The sequence below is a fragment of the Ictidomys tridecemlineatus genome, chromosome 4 (assembly GCF_052094955.1).
Source record: "Ictidomys tridecemlineatus isolate mIctTri1 chromosome 4, mIctTri1.hap1, whole genome shotgun sequence".
NCBI classification, from domain to species: domain Eukaryota; kingdom Metazoa; phylum Chordata; class Mammalia; order Rodentia; family Sciuridae; genus Ictidomys; species Ictidomys tridecemlineatus.
In genome coordinates, this window is record NC_135480.1 from 155,542,668 (window position 1) to 155,562,258 (window position 19,591).

Below are 19,591 nucleotides of genomic sequence, written 5' to 3' on the forward strand. Positions count from 1 at the left end.
AGTCCTAAAAATCATCATTTTAGGACTATATGTATCCTAATGTATGTAGGATTACATAAGGAAAAAAAAAACTTTCCAGTTCTAATAAGTCCAAGGAAGAGTTTCCAAAGAGATGTCAACACCATGCTACCACAGGAAAATCTCCCTTTCTAACAAAGAGAGCAGCCCTCGGTTATGAAATTCTGACCCTTGGTAAACAAGAGTATCTTGAGAAAGTTTATGAGCATTTGCTCATAGCTATTTTGTATTTATGGCAAACTATATTGGTTTTCCATGCAAAGGAGTGAGAGATAACTTCTCTTTATAGCCCATTTAAGTTAAAAGAAAAATATTTAGTAATAGTATAGTTATATAAGGATATGGGAAACATGATGAAGGTTGTATGCAAAACAAATGAAATTTTGGAAAGTTTAGTATAAGCTAATTTCCATCCAACTTTAGAGGAAAAAGATACAACTGACAGAAATGAAAACTGAAGACTATTTAAAGAAAGTATTACATTTATGGTACTCATACAACTGTACTACAACCATTTCTTGATAACTTATTCTACTGTATGGTATTAAAACCTTACATAATCTATTTATTTTCCAAATCAATATATATCTAAGTTTTATTGAAGGCAGTAAAGTAACTTGATGTTAAGGAAATTTGGGGAATGGAATTTTTTAATGCCAAGTATTTCAAGGTAAATTCAGGTGAAAAAGCACAATTTTTAAAAAAAACAAAGAAGAAAATGTCCAAGGATAAGTATGTTTGTTTCTGGACATATGCTTATAAGGAAAAGGAGGGTAGGGCAGGGATCACAAAGTATTCACAAATGACACAGTCTTTTGTCTAGTGTGAAGAGAACAAGTAGGGGCCTGCTCCTAGCAGGTGCCTCATCAATCTTGTGATGGACTGCGCTTCTGGTACTCATGAAAATGTCAAGAAATAGCTGTAGTGATTCTGAGCTCATTACCATAAATTTGCCTCCTTTCTTGCAGGGGAGGTCCTAGGGATTGAACTCAGGGGCACTTGCCACTGAGCTACATCTCTAGCCCTGTTTGTATTTTATTTAGAAACAGGGTTTCACTGAGTTGCTTAGTGCCTTGCTTTTGTTGAGGCTTTGAATTTGCAATCCTCCTGTCTCAGCCTCCCCAGCTGCTGGGATTACAGGTGTGGATTACCACTGCGCCTGGCTAACTTTGCCTCCTTCTTGACAGAATTCCTTGCTAGGGCCTATTACTAAACTTTCAGTACTTAACTGGCAATTAAAATGCTTACACAAATAAAATATAAATTATTTCTTCTAGTTTATATTGAAATGGACAATACAGAAAACTTCTAAAATCACTTTAAGAACATTTTCCTTAGCTTTCACACTCTTTTAATTTGGAAGTTTTCTTGATATCAACTATTTTTCTCTCAAGATAATGGATTCAATCCTGCCTTCCAACTAGCTCTCTTTAGAAAATGGCAAAATTAAATATTAATTCCTAGCAGAAGTTGAGAAACATCTTTGCATGAATCAAATGCATTCCAGAACATCACAGACATGAAACAACACACCAGGACTGCTGAAAGCTGGTGATGATCATTCTGAGGGTCCCTCCCACACCTTAACCCCCCCCCCCCCAAAAAAAAATCCCCCCCCAAAAACCTGTTTATTCTTGTCTCTCTGCAGGCATTCTTTCAAGTTTTCAGGCTGATGGAGATCTGAAGAGGGACACTAAATCACTGCCTGTCATCCAGACAACAAATGAGCTGACCAAATCCAAGGCAGCTTAGTATGTCTATCTCAATGCAGAAAGAGCCCCCTTCTGCTTGTTCATGTCTATCGAAATCTGCTTTGTCAAGGTTCTTCTGGCGAGGAAAAAAAAAAAAATGATCCTCCTTTTTCTTGTCTTCTTGTCTCTCATGACTCCTAATCCTTTTATGCCTCCAATTCCATTGCTGCTCTGACATACGGATGCTGTGCTACTCCCACTTTCATGAATCAAGTCAGTGCTGAAATGAAACACTTTGTCACTGCCATTATATCCCTCGGAGTGTTGAGGAACACCACCAGAAACTTGTAGTAGTTTCCAGTTTGACTCAATCAATCTCAGTAGGCATTATGGATGATCCACTGTCTTGGTTTATACATGGCACAACATTAAGAGTCTTTATTTAAACTCTTTGCTCAAGTACTTTATTTCTTCACCACAGAAAACTCCACAAAGAAATAGTATAGGAAACACAAGCCTTTGTTATTTCTCTACAATGTCGATGAATCTATACTCTTTTGCTTTTAAACTCTACCTTCCTTCCTCCCTTTTCTCTTTTCATGTGTCAATAGCAATTTATAATATCTTATTATCCCAGCACAATGACAGTAGCTCAGGATACAAAAATATAATATTAATTTCTCAGGGCATCCATAATAAATGCCATCCATAATAAATACCACAACATCCTGGCTTAAAATAACAGAGTTTATTATCTCAAAGTTCTGGAGGCCAGAAGTCTGAAATCAAGGTGTCATCAGGCCCCGGGAAAGAATCCTTATTTCTCCAGCTTTGGTGGCCCCAGGTGTTCCTTGGCATATTTCTTTGCCATCATTGTTTGTTTTGTTTTTTAATTCAGGACTATAAATTGTTTTATTGATCTTACATTCTGTGTACTTCCTTTCTTGTATGATGAAAATCTTACTTCTCAATGATATTAACAATTACTCATTTGTCTTTGTCTCTGTGTCTTCATACAGTCTTATAAAGCTACAAGTCATGGGACAGGACACACTCTATCCCACAATGACCATAAATAATTACTTCTGCAAAGACCCTATGACCAATGGTCACATTCTAGGATTCCAGGTGGACATGAATTTTGGGAGAATACTGTTTAAGCTAGGACAGATGTCCATTGGGTTCTTTTTTGGAGTCTCTTTCACATATTTACTCAAACTTCAATTCAACTGGCTTACTTTCCCTCACACAGTGTTAGTATGCAGAGTCCTCTATAAACATTTTTGCTAGTTTAAACTTCTAAAAGTGGTCAGTTTAGCTTTCAGTGGCCTACCACCAAAGAATCCTGGCATAGCTTCATAAGGGAAGGCCCTAAGTGGTGGCTAAGAAAATGGATATATCACTGAAATAGTAAACTGATTTTTTTACATTAAGCACCTCAATTTACAATGATTGGTTGAGGAATACATCTCCCAAATTGTTGCACTAGGTGTGTAGTTTTTTCCATTTATTTTTATATGGACTAGAAGCACAGAATTCTTAAATTCTTATAAAAAATATTTTCTTGCATTTTAGAATTAAATAGAAATTTTCTGATGAAACAATTATTATTTTACAGATGAGATAAATCTGAGGGAATGTATATTCTTACTGGCTAATTTGGGGACAGAACTAGTAAAGATTTCCCAATTCTTTGATCAGTGTGTAAATCAGACTTTTCATATCTATTAAAATAAATAATTTTCATTACGATTTTTCTCTCTGAATACACTTTAGCTATTTATTAATCTAAGAATAACTTCCAATATTATTGCATTAATAGTACCCTGGAAAAACACACAGGGACTTCTCTTCCTAGGAGTCCATGAATGTTTAGTGCTCAAAAATATTGTGGAGGTAAAAAATATGGAGTTTTCCATAATGACATTGTCCATATTTCTTCTAATTGCATCCGTGGATATGATACATGCTATTAGACATGATAGAAATCAATTTTTAAATAGTAAGTCTTAAATAATAAACCTTTCCCTCAGTACAGACAGTAAGCAAACAGAAATTCTTGCTTTTTTATTTGTGCACCACTGAAATTTCTTCTTATTTATTCACTTTAATTATGCGTTTACACAAGAATGCTGTAATAAAATATCTGTACACTACTTCTGTTACAAATATAATATTTAAAGTGACTTTATATAGTCTAATGTAGGAGTTTCACGCTCTAAAATGGGAATGAACACATGATAATTCCTTGCCAGTTGTCTCAATAAACAGCTCCATCTGTTTCCCTTAGTCTAAAACTATTGTATTATAAGATGTTAATATAAGGCAATGAAATGAAGTTATGTTAATCCCCTTAATTTTTCTATCAATTTACTAAGGGCATACAACCAAAATAATTACTAACACATTGCTTTTTTCTCTGTCATTAGGAGTAATACTAATTGAAAAACAACTGCACAGCGCATAAACACATTTTCAGTATTGCATCAGTTGTTGAAAACAGCACTAAAAGATTCTGGGACCCTTTTACATTCTTCCATGATTAGCCTGGTTGTTCTCTAGAAAAACCAGTCAATGTGGGGTAACATCATTGCTTTACTTACAGCAACATGAGAATATTTTATAACAGGTCAAAAAATGAAAATGAACATCAAGATGTGCTTTAAATATGATTCCTTTATAAAACTTAGGAACATTGCTCCATATATTTGCTATTTACTCAATCACAGAACACAATTTAAGCAGCAAAAATATATGTTTACATTAGAGGTGAGGAGATATGGTATTTTATAATGTTCAGAACTTTTAAATACTAAGAGTATTAGATTTTTTTTCTTAGTTTGGGGTAGGGAAAAGAGACAGATTGCTGAATTAAGTCCTTTTTTAAAAAAAACTCTCCTAAGATTTTCCTTATTTACTATAACTCTTCACTTTTCAAACTAAAAGTGAATTTCCTGAAGTCACTTTTTTTTGGTTAGATTTAGAATTGTTATTCTCTATTAATGAGATTGATACATAATTTTTATCCATGTGACTACAAAATTTTGAATACCTTTAAAAGAAAAACTGGATTTCCATACACAAATATTATTCCTCTTTTGAGTTTAGGTTCACAAAATACAAGGGGAAAGAAAAAAATGATGTTTAGATGTCAGCAATAAAACCACACTACAAAAACAAACTTAAATGTTATTTTTCCCTATAATTTTGGATAACCCATGAATACAATATAGGAAAAGTCATCCACAAGATCAATTATCCACAGACCACTTCCATTCTTATAGTGGGAGGTAAGCAAGGGATTGGATTGGTTCAGTTCAGGCAGCCAATTCAGGAGAGAACCATCAAAGTGACAGTGCCTTTTGTCTGCTTGAGGATGGCCACTGCTTCTTCATGGGTTACCCCTTCTAGGCTCTGCCCATTGACAGCAATGATTTGATCACCCCTTTTAAGACGTCCATCTTCTGAGGCTGCTCCCTGCAATTATAAAGTAGACTTGTTTACTTCTCAAAAGAATGCAGCTTCACACAACAGAAAAAAAAAAAAAAGATCTAAATAAGAATATAAATTGCTCTGCATGTACAAGCACATTGCTCTTGGTGCTCCACAAATATTAAGCAATGATGAACATACACAAAGGAGGTCTTTCTCCTAAATGGTTTTAGTATTGAGATTACAATTTGGGAGAGAATCTAGCAGTCAATAGATAGATTTCTTTTTTCTTCTTTTCTTTTTTTTTGGGGGGGGGGCGCTATTCAGCACAGCAGTTGGTAGAAATTCAAGTTAATAAAGAATATTTGGGAATTTGCCTAGTAGGAATGATTTCATAGAATCCATGATTTTCTATTCTGTAAAGACCTATAGAAAAAGAAGACACAAAATTAACTAGGAATAAAATCAGTTTCACAGCACCTGGATACAAGGACTAAAAGGTTTGCAGAAGCACAAAGCCCATGTCTAGGTTGACTAGGACATGATAAGGTACCAGCGCTGATATTAAAATCCATCGCTGGGGCTGGGGGTATAGCTTAGTGGCAGTATTCTTGCCAGAATGTGAGAGGCCCTGGATTCTATTCCTAGTCTGTCTGTCTGTCTGTCTGTCTGTCTGTCTCTCTCTCTCTCTCTCTGTCTCACACACACACACACACATATACACACACACGCGCACGCACATGCATGCACATACATAGTTAATTCTAACTCTTTCTGTGACTTTCAAAAGGCGGCTCAAGCTGTCTTGGTTCTTACTTCCCAAGAGTAGATGGATTCTTTATATTACTATGGGCCCTACATGAAAAAGATTAAACACAGACATTGTTGTTTGAAAAAGAATCCCATCTTAAGGCATGCTTATAGAAGACAATTATGCAATTAAATATAAGATTAAAATATGGAGAATTTAATGAGGAATCCATAATGATGAAATTCTTAAAATATGTTCTCACTAGCATGCCTTAAATAAATTGTTCCTAGTCTGAGGAAAAGGACTGCATGACTCTCCTGTTCACTGGCAAATGCTGTTTGTATTTTTGGACACACCAATAGCTTTTTTAAAAATCTCAAAAATTAAGCTAAAGCACTTTAAACCAATTAAAAATAGTAATACTTTTTTCAAAATAATATAATAAAACCTCCATAAATTAAAGGACCATAGCATTAATCTAAAGCCTCTATGTCAAATCTTTAAACATGTTTTGCATGAATTTTGCTTTCTTTCACTATAAAATTTTGAAATTTTGGATTTTCTCCTGTAAAAAATTTTGTCCAAGTTTGTAAGTCTGAGAATATATGTCTTATGAACATAAATATGCCTTAGCAATCAAATATGGGTTTCGGTTGTTTGAATAGCTTCATCAGTGTCCCAGTATCTTTATTTTTGTTCAAATATTCTTGATAGAAATGTTTTTCTTTATAAAAAATAAAATCCCTTAATTATGAATAATCAATTTATTATAAATGACAAGGCTGCTGGATACTCTTTAAATTCTTTTTAGTAATCTTTCTATTTTATTCAATGAAATTAAACTTGTCAAATAAATGTTCTATTAGTTAACGTGAATATACATTTTGTGCACTTTTCTGTACCTATTTTCTATTTCACAACAACAAAAAATGCAATGAAAAAGAAATGCCAGTGCTTGGTAGCATACATATTTAAAAGGCCCCATTTTCAAATGACAATTATGTACAACTTGTTTTCAAAGGAAAGAACAGAATTTACTAACTAAAATTAATTAATATTTTTATGCATGTTGTCAAGAGTTTCCATGGAGTTTTAATTTGAAGCTATTTTCCTTTAAACATTATTAAGCTCAAATTGTACAAAAATATTTAATGACTTGCTCCTGTAGGGAGTTTAGAAAGAAAATGATCAACTGTTAACCATTTGGCATTACCTCAGGCCATAAACTAATAAGCCAGCTGCTGACCACTGTTAATGAATGTTTAGCAGAGAAGAGAATGGTTAAAATTTGCAAGCTTACCTTAGCAAACACTGTTTTCACATAAATGGGTAAGTCTCCATGAGGGCTGCCATATCCTCCTACTATACTGAAGCCTAAGCCATCTGGTCCTCGGTCTAGTGTAATAGACTTACACTGAGGAGGTCTACAGTGAAGGAAAGGAAAAAAGAGGTTTGGAATTTTTTATAGATTACACACACACACACACACACACACACACACAATCTGAGTCTGTACGTTATGCACTGTCTGACATCTACCTAACACTAGCATAATTCCTTGTGTTCTAATAGGGAATATATTATGAATATTTTGGGGATGCTTAAATTGTCAATGCATGCTGTGTGCAGTATTGAAATTTACATAATCTAATGAAATCCTACTTAACGCCCTAATTCTATTACTCATTTACAGTTGCCTTAAACTAACATATTCACTGCATGTTCTCATGGCACAGAAAAACTCATTCTTTTTTTGGTTTATTTAAAGTGAGAGGGCTAAAGTTCAGGGGACTGTAATGGAATAAGACATAAACATTGGAGTTCCTAAGCTTATATAGAAAAACTGATTAAGTAATTTTATATAGCTTATATTGTTTGTAAACATTCCAATGTTCTTCCTCTTTTCTCTACTCTTCTTATTTTCTTATGCTTTTGGTATTCAGTGTTGTTATCCAATGGCAGTGCATTTTTTCATTCAAAAGGAAGGATGTATGAAATGAGTTAATAATGCTGAAAAATTAAAGAATAAATTTGACTTACTCTCTATCATACAGTGGTAGTGATATAAAGACTAATAAGCTCCCCTCCCCCCAAAAAAATCAGAAATGAAAATGTGGGAAGGGTAGTATTATGTATAGCTATGGGTCTATAATCTATCCTTCCTCGATTAGCTAAATCTATGCCATAACTGTTCACAGTTAAAAGCACTGAGGTTTTGCATTTTATGCCTCATTTCCCTATATATTTCATCTCTAGGTGAATGCTAGAAACATGTGACAGAGAATATAATTGTCAGGAAGACTTGATTCATAAGTAACAAATAATGTACCATAACATAAGAGCTCACCCTAAATCATCCTGAAATATGCTGCTTGATGTTAGTCCAGTAAAAGACAGACTAGAATTTGTAGGCTCTGGCTGATGACCTGTGACCACACTTACATCTCCCCCAGCAACCACCTGTGTACAAAGGAGCATAGAGAGGAAAAAAGACACATGTTCATGTGGCTAGGGAGACAACAGCAGTTTTTCTTCAAAGAGAGAATTTGGATTAAAATGTGTATTTTATTGTCCACTTAATCATTTCTGTGAACATAAGAGAGAAATTTCACAAGATCCAGTGGCTTTTTAACTATACAGATAATAAAAATATTCTAACTCAATTCTACAATGCTGTCTGACGCTTTTAAAACATGGTCTCCTGTGCAATTATTTTTAAAAGACTCTTGGAATATAAGACACTCACACCACTTAAAATTCTAACAATTAATGTTCACAGTTGAGACTCTGTATTTTGCCCTTAGAAATAAAGTAGGAGACAATAAATGCATAGGGGTAAAATGCAATGGAATGTGTTTCATATGTATATTCTTCAAGCTCTCAGTTTATATCATTTATGTTCAAGGATATATTAAATGCAAAAAAAGAGATTCAATCCTTTTTACTGCTTTAACATCAAAGTTCATGTGCCCTCAAAGTTACCCATATTCTGAACAGTGCTTGAGATACAAACCTCACCTGCATTTCAATGGAGCCAGGGGCATTTTTCAGTAAGTTAACTGCTTGAGTGTGAGTCATCCCCTCAGTTGATGTGCCACAGATGGTGACAATCCTATCACCAACCTGCCAGGGAGAGAAAGAAATAGCCACCTACTAAAGCACACAGGGAAAATAAGACTTGGAGACCAGTGCAGTCATTTCCTTCTCTAATGTAAACTTCACATATATACTGTCACTAGACATTAAAATATAATGATGAAAATGACCAATTCCAAGAAGTCCAAGGAGCAACCACAAAAAAAGTTGTACACATTGATTTCTATAGTCACCAAGGGAGTGGGAGGGAGAGGGGGAAAGTCATTCTTCATTTCTCCAGGGTAAGGCATTATTTCTTATTAAAATAATAAAATATGGATATTATCTGGAAACTTCAATTTCTCTGGATATTATCACTATAATCGTTAGATGTGACTAAATCAGGGGCTGGCAAATTAATGCCCACAGGCTAAATCTGGCCCATTACCTATTTTGGTCAATAAAGTTTGGTTGGAAGACAGCTAGGCTTATTTGGCTGCTTGCACAGGGCAGAGCTGAGCAGCTGCAACAGACACTCATATGACCTATAAAGCCCAAAATTTCACTGTGTCCTTAGAGAAGAGTGATCCCCATGGTATATATACCATCATTTTTTAAATGTCAGTAATTAATTTAGATATCAAAAGAGGCTGAACCATTTCCAATCTAGAGGATATTTACACTAAACATGATTGTGTTTGGAGAACTTTTATGAGGCGACAGAGACTTTACTTTTAAAGAGACTGAGTTGCTTTAAAAGAGTATTTACATGATTTTGGAGCTGTCCAGTTATCATAAAGCCCATCAAACTCTTCTAATATGAATAATCCCTCAATGTAAGCAAGTTTTGTGTAATTTTACAATATTGCAAGTCACTTTATATTAAGTTTCTGCAAACTTTACAATCAAATGAAAATAAATGATACTTTTCAATTTAATAAAGTTGATTCAGGATTTATGCCAATAAAACAGAAAACAGAAAACTTTCACTTCATACTAGCTTTCTGAAAATAACTTTGCATTATTTTAACTTGTTCCAGAGTCAAAACATATAATAAAAATACAAAGAGACAATTGTAAATCTTCCCATTTCACTTACTCACAAATTCCCGGTCATTTTTTTCCTTTCCTTTCGTTTTGTTTTGAATTATTATTCTTTATCCTTTACTTAAAGCAAGGTCTGCTGTAGCTTGGTTAGCTGACTTAGAACAGCCTTGCAATAGATGGTTAGATTAGAAGGATTTATATAAAACAAAAAAATACTACCCCATAAAAATCTTTTGCTAGATTTGTTAGAGCTACTATGGTTATTGGTAAAAACTTACCCTGAGTTTCTGCGTCTGAGCTGCAACTCCATTTGGGTGCATCATTGCAATAAATATAGGAACATCACCAAGTGGGCTGCCCACTCCTCCAGCTATGCTGATTCCCAGTGAGTCAGTAGGCCCCTGCCATGCAACAGATGTAAGATTTTAGTAAAAGTATTACTTTCAATTGACCTTTGTTTATTCTTTGGTTCAAGATTCTAGTGTCCACCTTGATGTTCTATGGGTGTGAGGGTAGAAAATGTAGCTTAAGATAACTGCATTATTTTATTTGATAGAGGTCCTTAGTATGGGTTAAGAAAATAAGCATCTGTTCAGGAAGTAAAAAAAAATCAAGATATGCTAAATGGAAATCATATTGTGAGACAGATGAGCAGGTAAACTCTGAAGTGAAAAGGCCACAATCTGGGGAATCAAATCTGAGTTCAAATCCAGGGATCTATGCTTACAAATGCTAGGATCTAGAACAATCCCACTCCTCAACAGATCACCAGATGATCTTCATTCCTAAAATGGTGATAACAGTGACCCTTACAGAGGGCTGCAATGAATATTAAAGGACATGATGTTGACAAGAAGTGTCTAGAAAAGCGCTCAACACATCCTAAGGCTCAAAAATTGCAGCTGCTTTTATTTTCTCTCTCGTTCATGGCTGTCTGGGAAATCTGTTTCAGCAAAACTGAGAAGTGTCTGTTGAAAGGAAAGGCTCACTGATCAGCAGAAGGGAGATGGAGGGAATGATTGGGTGTAGGGTCAGATTGATGCCAATTTTGGCAAAAGTGATTTTTCAAATGAGGTCATATCACTAGGAAATTCAGCAAAGACTGCACTGTGTTATTTCCACTGTATACAATGTGTGTGTGTGTGTGTGTGTGTGTGTGTGTGTGTGTGTGTGTATTCAGCTGGATACTATGAAGCAATAACATAGTTACAGAAAAATACAAATGTAGATGCCTCTGAAAACACCAAATTACCTTTTTTATTTCAACTGTTCTTAATCCCTGTATTTCAGATGCTACTGTAAAAAAAGATATAATACAGTTATCAAAGCATTTTTATGAACATTAAATTTTCACCAATACATGGAGCTAGATGGACTACATGGGCTATCATTTATTTTACTAAAAATATAAATGATACACAGTAGATGTGATTAGATCTGACTCATAAAGGAACTCATCATTTTACCAGTTGGAAAAAAGCACATACCATCTCATTTCATCTCTTCATTTTAAGCATCGATTATATAACTATATAATCCACTTTGAATGAGTCAAGGACAGAATGCACTTTGCATAGAAAGACACATGCACAGCTGAGAGGAATAAAGTCACGGATGCATTTTTAAAAGAATCCATGGACTTAAGTGCCTAAACTTCTAGAATATTAGTCATATTGCAAACAGAGACTGCCATATGGTTAGTTTCTTCAATTTGAACAACTTTCAACTAATGTATCAAGCCAAAAAACCCTTTGCATCACGATTTCATGTAATTAAAACACAGGAGGATGATATTAATTTTCTCAAAATTTTGCAATCTTAATGGAAAAAGAAGGCTTCACTTAGTGGCATCTTCTGATTTGCTGGAGTCACATTAAACAGAGGAAGAGAAGCAAATCAAACACACCAGTCTGCTCAGTAAGAAAAAACTACACAATCCTGATGATAATGTTTCCTATGTCTTTCAGGGTAAACATCAAATGGGAAAAGCTGCCACAGGCACAGAATCATGATGTTCAGATTTTTTTGCCAACCCACGTTTTTGTACCTCCGTAAAGATATGGGATGATTTGGGAGATGGGGGAAAAGGAAACAAAAAGAGAAAGAGTGCGAAGGAGGGAGGGAGGGAGGGATAGAAAAAACCAGTGTTGCCGACCAAAATTCAGATCAGTAAAACATGCTTAAAATATTGAACCAATCTTACATGCATTCTTCTTTGAGCTGCTTTCCAGTGACTCAGATGTACTTATTCCAGAAAGGGGAAGAGTAAATGATGACAAACTGCCTTCACTCACCTACAAAATCCACCAATTATTTTAGAAGATTTTAGAAATAATCAATCTCCCTAAATACCTCTTATTTCAGAATTCAATTTTTTTAGTGCATCTAAAGAGAAATATCATTAAACAACAGTGGCATTTGATAATTTGAAGGGAAATTTAAACATAATTCCTGATGATTTTTTTTTCTTTTGAAGAAATAATTTGCCTAATAACATGGGTAAATTGAAGCTAAGAGGGTAAATAAGACTGATTTCAACTTACCTAAAATTTTAATAGGTTTCATAATCTCATTTAAGACAATCCTTTATAAATTTAAACAACTGATGCACAAAGACTAGGACTTAAACAAAAACTATACAATTAGAGCCTGTTAATGATAAACTAATCTAGTAATTAAGGAAGTCTGAAAGTGTTACTCAAAGCAAGATTGGTACAAATCTACTTCTGTCTTCAGAAGAAAGCACTGAGGAAAGGACTTGGAAAAATCTTGAACTATTTCAATATTTTAATTTATATATAGTAAAGAGAATTTACAGTTCACCTATTTGGGGTTTTTCAGCTGAATATTGAATACTGATTGATGCTAGCAATTGCTACACAGTATGTTTAAAATCTGATATCTTAGTAGACCTTACATATATTCGATGATAACTCATTGAGATTATGGGAAAAGAAGAATGCTTGAAATCACATTCTTATAATGTTTTAAACTAATCAAGAGTCACACCTTGCCTCTTTGCCCACTCTCATCTCCTATTCTGCCCTATCTCAAATTCTGCACTCAGTCACTCAGTCACCCTGCTTAGAGGGCCACATATGTGTCCATGTCCCTGACAGTGCCACCATGGGGCCATTTATAAGCTCTTCTTGGTGTATGGACAGCTACCCACCTGGCTGCTCTGAGAAGGCCTCCTCTCTGAATGGAATGGACCAGCTTTGATTCTTCCAACTTCCAGGGTTACTGTGCCTAGGGAACACTGGGGGAGTGGTTGTTTTATGGAAATGCTTAAATAAAATTCTATAATCATCTTTAGCAATACATTTTACTCTTCAACACTGAGGTTTTGAAAGTGTTTTTCATTTGGGATTTCCACAGGTAAGGATATCACCAATCCTTTGTGAAAAATGCCTTTAAAACATTAAAACTAATAAAAACTAACAAAAACAAACAGCAGCAGCAACCCCAGGTGTATGTCTTGTATCTCAAGATTTATATGGAGATTATTTTTACCAAAGCAAACAGAAATTGAGAATTGAGCAAATTTCTCATGAAACACACTGATGTAGAAAGGCCAAATGAACTGAATAACCCAGGGCTTAAAATAAACAATAAATTTGCTACTACAACCACAACTTATTTTTCCTTAATAGACGAGGTGCTCATAAACTTGGGCAAATGATCTGAAGCTACACAGTACCTGAGTAGACTTCTTACATAATACTTAAATAAATATTGTCATAAATACAAAATAAAAACTGAAGATAATTTCCCTATAGCCCTTTACAAATAAGCCATAGGCATGCAAGAAATGCTACATAGCCTAATACTACAGGATGTAGTAGCACCACAAGGTGTTTGAGACCCTGGGCTTTTGAGTTCAGACACACTGATTTAAATTCAGACTGTGTTTTACTAGCTCTGTGACCGTAATGGATATCTAATGTTAATATAGTTGTTGTTCTGCATTTTTAGAATGTAGAGCATAATAAGTTGTTAAGAAAAGTAATCCATGTACAGTGCTTATGACAGAGTCTAAGAGTAGGCATAAAGAGGAGGCACTGACATTGTTATGCTGCTGATGTGCTACCAAGGGAAGCTTGAACTTGAGAAGTCAAAACTTAACCTGAAATAGCCATCAGTTGATTTTTATTTGTTTTGTTGGTTCATCGTTTTGTTTTGTTTTTAGCCCCAAACTTACCAAACTTTTCTTGGGAACTACTTGTGTTTTCAGCTTACATAAATGCAGAAGTTAACAAGTTCATGCATTTATTATTCACTATGCAGTGTTATAACTCTTTCATCTACCTATAACACAGCTCTTTCAAAGTCCAAAGGTTTTAATTATTATAAAAAACTTAAGGTAATCTTTCCATTATAAAAGCAATTAATTCTCATTAGAAAAAAATTGGAAAGTAAAATGAGGAAAAAGTTAATTTCAATAATTACCTCATAATTGTTGTTAAAAATTTATAAGGTTTCATTTTACATAACTGTATTGATATTGTAAACCACAATTGTTTTTTGTTTTATCTTCACTGATTACATTTTTTATATTAATATAGTTGTCATAAAGATCACTATAAATAGACATGTTTGTTATGCATCTTTGAAATACATGCCAAAGTTGATGTAGTTTTTTGTCAACTATGTTACTTCCAATTTTCTTATTATTACAAATAATACTCTGATGAACTTTATGTGCTTGAATTTTTCCATATTGTAAGTTATATGAGTAAGGTTTTTAAATGAAGAATTAACCAATCAAAATAACAAACAGCAGCATAAACATTATAGTATACAAATATTTAAGGTTCTCAACCATACAGGTTGTTACAATGGTTGGCTGCACTGATATTAAAATTATTTATGTTTTATGGATACTTTCTATTCAGAGACATATCAGTGCTACAGAGCCAACATATTTTTATCTCCAGAGGAAAACTGTTCCTCCTTAAAGAATTCTTAATGTTTAAAAAACTTCAATAAATTACAGGTTTTAATGTTTTGTTAATGGATGATTTTATATCCACATTCATATTCACAATCCTATCTAAATCATAGAGGCCAAAAATAAGAGCCTCGCCTGGAACATCCCTCCACGGCGCCCAGTCCACCATGGCAGAGCTGCCACGTGGACTCACAGCAAGATGTAGTCAAGGCATGGGCACTGAGGGAAATGGTTTTCTAGTCAATGTTGAATTATACTTCTTCAGGTTAAAAACCACACGAGGTAAAGGGGAACAAAAAGATAAGCATTGCCCATTTACAGGAATATATATCCTCCCTATAAACTGGAATATACCCTAATAAGAAATATGTCTATAGTCCTAAGAAATGTATTTTTAAGTGATTAGTCTGTACTTTACAATTCTTTTTTAAAATGAGACTCGTTCTGCCTTTTCAATAGGAAAATGATCCTTCTTGAACTTTCTTTGGAGGAATCTATTTCATAATGCGAAATGTACTTAAATTTAGAATGATACCTAGGGATGGGGTCCTTCCAACAAACTGAATAATTCCCAGTGAAAGTACTGCCAGGTGAAACTGCATTAAATTATTTTCACTATATAAGGTTGGCCCACCCAAACCTGATTTTAAATACCAACTTTCAAATAGTTCAATAGTTTTGAGTCAGAATAGGATTTAGACAAAACATTATATTCTAATGCTCATAAATAATAAAAATCTTTCTGCCACATTTTTTGTCACATTATTCATTATCCTTCATAAAGATGTTGACACTGCTATGCCAAAATAGGGGTTAAAGAAGAGCTGGGGACAGGAAAGCCTAGAAAATATGATCTCCAGAGGTGCCATGGATACCCATCTCACCTCCGGTGATCCCCACATTGGGCAGTTCTGCCAAGACACTTTTAAAAAGCATCTCTGTGGGGCTGGGATTGTGGCTCAGTGTCAGAGCACTTGCTTTGCATATGCGAGGCACTGGGTTCCATCCTTAGCAACACATAAAAATAAATAAACAAAAGACATTTTTGGCTGCTTTGACTACAGTGATGTATATATACATTATACTAAGAAAAAAGGATAACAGACGTTTAAAATAGTATCCAAAGTTAAATAAACAAAAAAGAAAACAGAAAAAAAAGTTCACCTCTGTGTTTGAGATGTGTCTAAATCTGTATCTAAATCAGAAGCTGTAAGAAATAATCCAGAAACAAAGATGGAGGTACAAAGATTGAGACTTTTGTGTCTGAATATGTGTTTTGTTTTAAACAAGAATTTACACAATATTCATCTTAGAAAGATTTACTAAAATTCCAGATACTCAGTTCATGAATCCTAATACTGCTAAATAAATACAGAACAACATAATAAACAGCTGTCACTGAAAATATGTAATAGCATATTTTTTGCAAAAAGTCTTAAAGAAGTTTATTTTTTCCAATTATAGAGAAGTAGGAAAAATGTTTTATTTGAGATGATACTTTAATGAAGTGACTAAACTATTGTAGTTGAAGTTTAAATTCTCTTTCTTTTTGCTCTTATACACACTTATTTTTGGCATCGGATTTATACCTTTAGCAATGCAGCTACAGCTTCCTGGGTGGCATTGCGAACATCTTCTCCATTCACCATTAATATCTGGTCACCCTGCATCAGTCTTCCATCAGCATCCGCGATGCCTCCTTTGACAATATCTGACACAAATACTCCAGTATCGTTTCTGCAAACCATTTTGAATTTCAACATTATTACTTTTTCTCAACTGAAATGAAATGTTTATTTAATGGAAAGCTAACTTTTTTAAAAAATGAAAAATTTACGTCTATTTTTAAGGGTTTTATTGTTTTGAGCAATGCTGGGGCAACATTATTAGAACACATTTTGTATTTAATAATGGCATATGTTTTACAGTATTTCAGAGATTGAGCAGATCTTTTATAAGCATATTTGTTGTTCATCAATTATATACTGTGAAGAGGAGGGGATACTATTCTTCTCATTTTATGGGCCACACAACTAGTAAATGGTAAAAACAGGAATAAAGAGCCAGTTCTCGGATGTTAAATCTATTGTTCTTTCTACACCATTATGAATCCTTAAATGGATACTGACTTGTGGCTATGAAAACACATTATTGTTATCATCAACACTGTTAACATTGTTGGAAATAAATAACACATGTGTATCTTAAACTAAAACCATTTGTTACTCAAACTTAACTACCATTACTGCAATGTATTTTACTTTGAATCATTACAGCTTACTTAGACATAAGATAGATTTTTTTCCAAAATGAGCAAACATTAATCTTATTCCAATCCTTTTATAGAAAAATAAAAACTAAATGAAATCAAAAAAGTAATAACAAAACAAAACAAATCCCCAAACTTCCCATTAAGATACAAAAGTAAATGTAAACAGAAATGCATAGTGAAAGATGGGATATATCACTTGTTCTTCCAGGGATCTGACTCAAACACAGCACTCTACCTTCTGATTCTAGTTTCACATCTTCAGAATTAGGGTATTGGATTAGATAATCTTTGTGTGCTCTTCCTAATGTAAACAGGATATGTTGCTGGAGCTTTTTATAGTGCCTTGGTGACCCCACATGTTGTGGTAGCCTGGTCCCCATGTGAATGCTAAGCTCACAGTGTTTCTGAACAGCTACACAACTGATATTGTTTTCCCAAAAATAATGTCTAATTTTTCAGACACATTCCTATTGAAATTTTAATAATATGATACTTTCTTTCTGTGTATTAAAAAAAAATCATTAGTTGTCTCTTAAAAAACAAACTGGAATAAATATCCTTTTATTTCTGAATTGAAATGTCCCTGCAGAACCAGGTAGGCATTTTGATACGCCCATTTCCAAAGGATATTCTGATGTAAAGGACACAATTTCATAAATTTTTGACTCAGTTGGGAGAAAAAAGAAAAACCCTACTTTGAAACTAGATATCTGAGGCCTGAAAAATGGTGATAGTAATTCAGTTTCTTTTTACTGAACATTTACTTCATTTGTTTCATTTCCTGGTATTTTCTGATCCCAATGAGCTTATAATACTAAAAGGAAAAAAATACTTATGGAACTTAATGTTACTATGACTTAATATAAATATTTTAAAACATACCTATAAATATTAAACTCATCATGTGCCCTTACTGATCTGCCTGCACCCATCCCCTGCTTCATGCTTTCTGTCCTGTGCTGATGGCATGCTCCTGTCATTCTGATCTTTCTCCCAGTATGATCCTCCAGTCCCTTCAGCAGACCAACAATCATCTCAATCACTCTCAGCCTCAGTGCAGGCACCTCTCTTCATGAAACATTTCCCTAATCCACTTCTCTTGGTTCCTTTCTCCTCTGCTTCCACAGCTCCCCCATAATGTGTCTCTCTAATTCCTCAACAGATTGATTTGCTATAAGAATATTTTTAATTCTTGTTCGCCAAACTGTTAATTTTTGAGGTCAGAAACCATGTCTTATTTAACTTTGTTCCTCAGAATGTAAGGTATTTCCTGACACATAGCTAACACACAAAAACACCAAAAGGCTTTTTGTCGAGCCTACTCAAAATCTCCCAATATCCTGATTTAAATGTTCAAAACCAGTATCATTCTATGCTTTCACTGTAAGTGGGCAAATGATAGCTACTTGCAGAACATGAACTATTGATAAAATTCTACTGTTGTTGCAATCAATTCCAAAGGCACACCTTTTACCAACAATACTTAATCCTAGGCCTTTCCCTGGCTTCTTCTGAAGCTCAATGGTGAGGGCATCACACACGTCCTCCTCTTTGTAGGGGGTCTCATCTCTGTAGAGTGTCAGGCGCACTCTCTGCGGCGTCTGTCTCAGGACGTTGATTGCTTCATCATGTGTAGCCTTTCTCAAGTCAATGCCATTCACCTAAACAGATATGGGACATTGACTAGGAGGAACTGGGGGAATTAAGTGAAGAAGGGAAGGGAGGTAGGAGGGCAGAGGAGAGAAAGAAAGCAGCAAAGAAACACATAACCTCTCACTGACTTTCTCTGTTATTTTTTGAAGATCAAAAATAAGCAGTCTGTACCTCTAAAATCTGATCTCCAGCCCAGAGTCTTCCATCTTTACATGCTGCTCCTTCTTCATAAACTTCATGGATAATAATGGCGCCCTAAGGTTCCAAATACAACATAGTATGCTTTATCCCATTCTCCCTTTGAATGGTGAGAAGAAATGAAGTCCAAACACAGCGTACTTTTCTGATAACCACAGGGATTTATATACTCACTAGGTTTATATGTGAGCCAAATAGCATCATTCTAGGAACTATGTAATAGCATATTTTTGGAAAAAAGTCTCAAAGAAGTTTATTTTTTCCAATTATAGAGAAGTGGGAAAAATCATAAAACATATAAATCATACTTAAATATAGTAAGAAAATATTATTGTTTCTATCCACAAACAAAATGATTCTGAAAGTATTTTTGACATTTAGGAAATTCTGTCTACAAAGCATGCAGTTTTTCAAACTCCTCTCAATATAGGACTAAACCAACCTGGATATTAATAAAAAGGAAATTAAGTTATGTCAAGTACTAGTAAGACATTCTGAAAACT

The 19,591-nt window shown here is 34.3% G+C and overlaps 1 protein-coding gene across 15 annotated transcripts in view; it reads right to left on the minus strand.

Moving 5' to 3' along the window:
* Positions 1-2,438: 2,438 nt before the first annotated feature.
* Mpdz (multiple PDZ domain crumbs cell polarity complex component) overlaps positions 2,439-19,591 on the minus strand; it is a 149,903-nt gene continuing 132,750 nt past the window's right edge. For 10 of the 15 annotated variants that reach the window (XM_078047640.1, XM_078047644.1, XM_078047645.1 and 7 more), the window contains 11 exons: positions 19,062-19,145; positions 18,705-18,898; positions 16,555-16,702; positions 13,187-13,273; positions 12,218-12,308; positions 11,267-11,310; positions 10,293-10,415; positions 8,911-9,015; positions 8,240-8,352; positions 7,193-7,316; positions 2,439-5,186 (listed from right to left, as the gene is read on the minus strand). In XM_078047640.1, coding sequence (XP_077903766.1) covers positions 5,040-5,186; positions 7,193-7,316; positions 8,240-8,352; positions 8,911-9,015; positions 10,293-10,415; positions 11,267-11,310; positions 12,218-12,308; positions 13,187-13,273; positions 16,555-16,702; positions 18,705-18,898; positions 19,062-19,145 — 1,260 coding nt within the window. In that variant the 3' untranslated portion in view covers positions 2,439-5,039. The remainder of the gene's footprint in view (positions 5,187-7,192; positions 7,317-8,239; positions 8,353-8,910; positions 9,016-10,292; positions 10,416-11,266; positions 11,311-12,217; positions 12,309-13,186; positions 13,274-16,554; positions 16,703-18,704; positions 18,899-19,061; positions 19,146-19,591) is intronic. The other 5 variants (XM_013359850.3, XM_021728196.3, XM_040285815.2 and 2 more) reach the window with 3 other exon arrangements.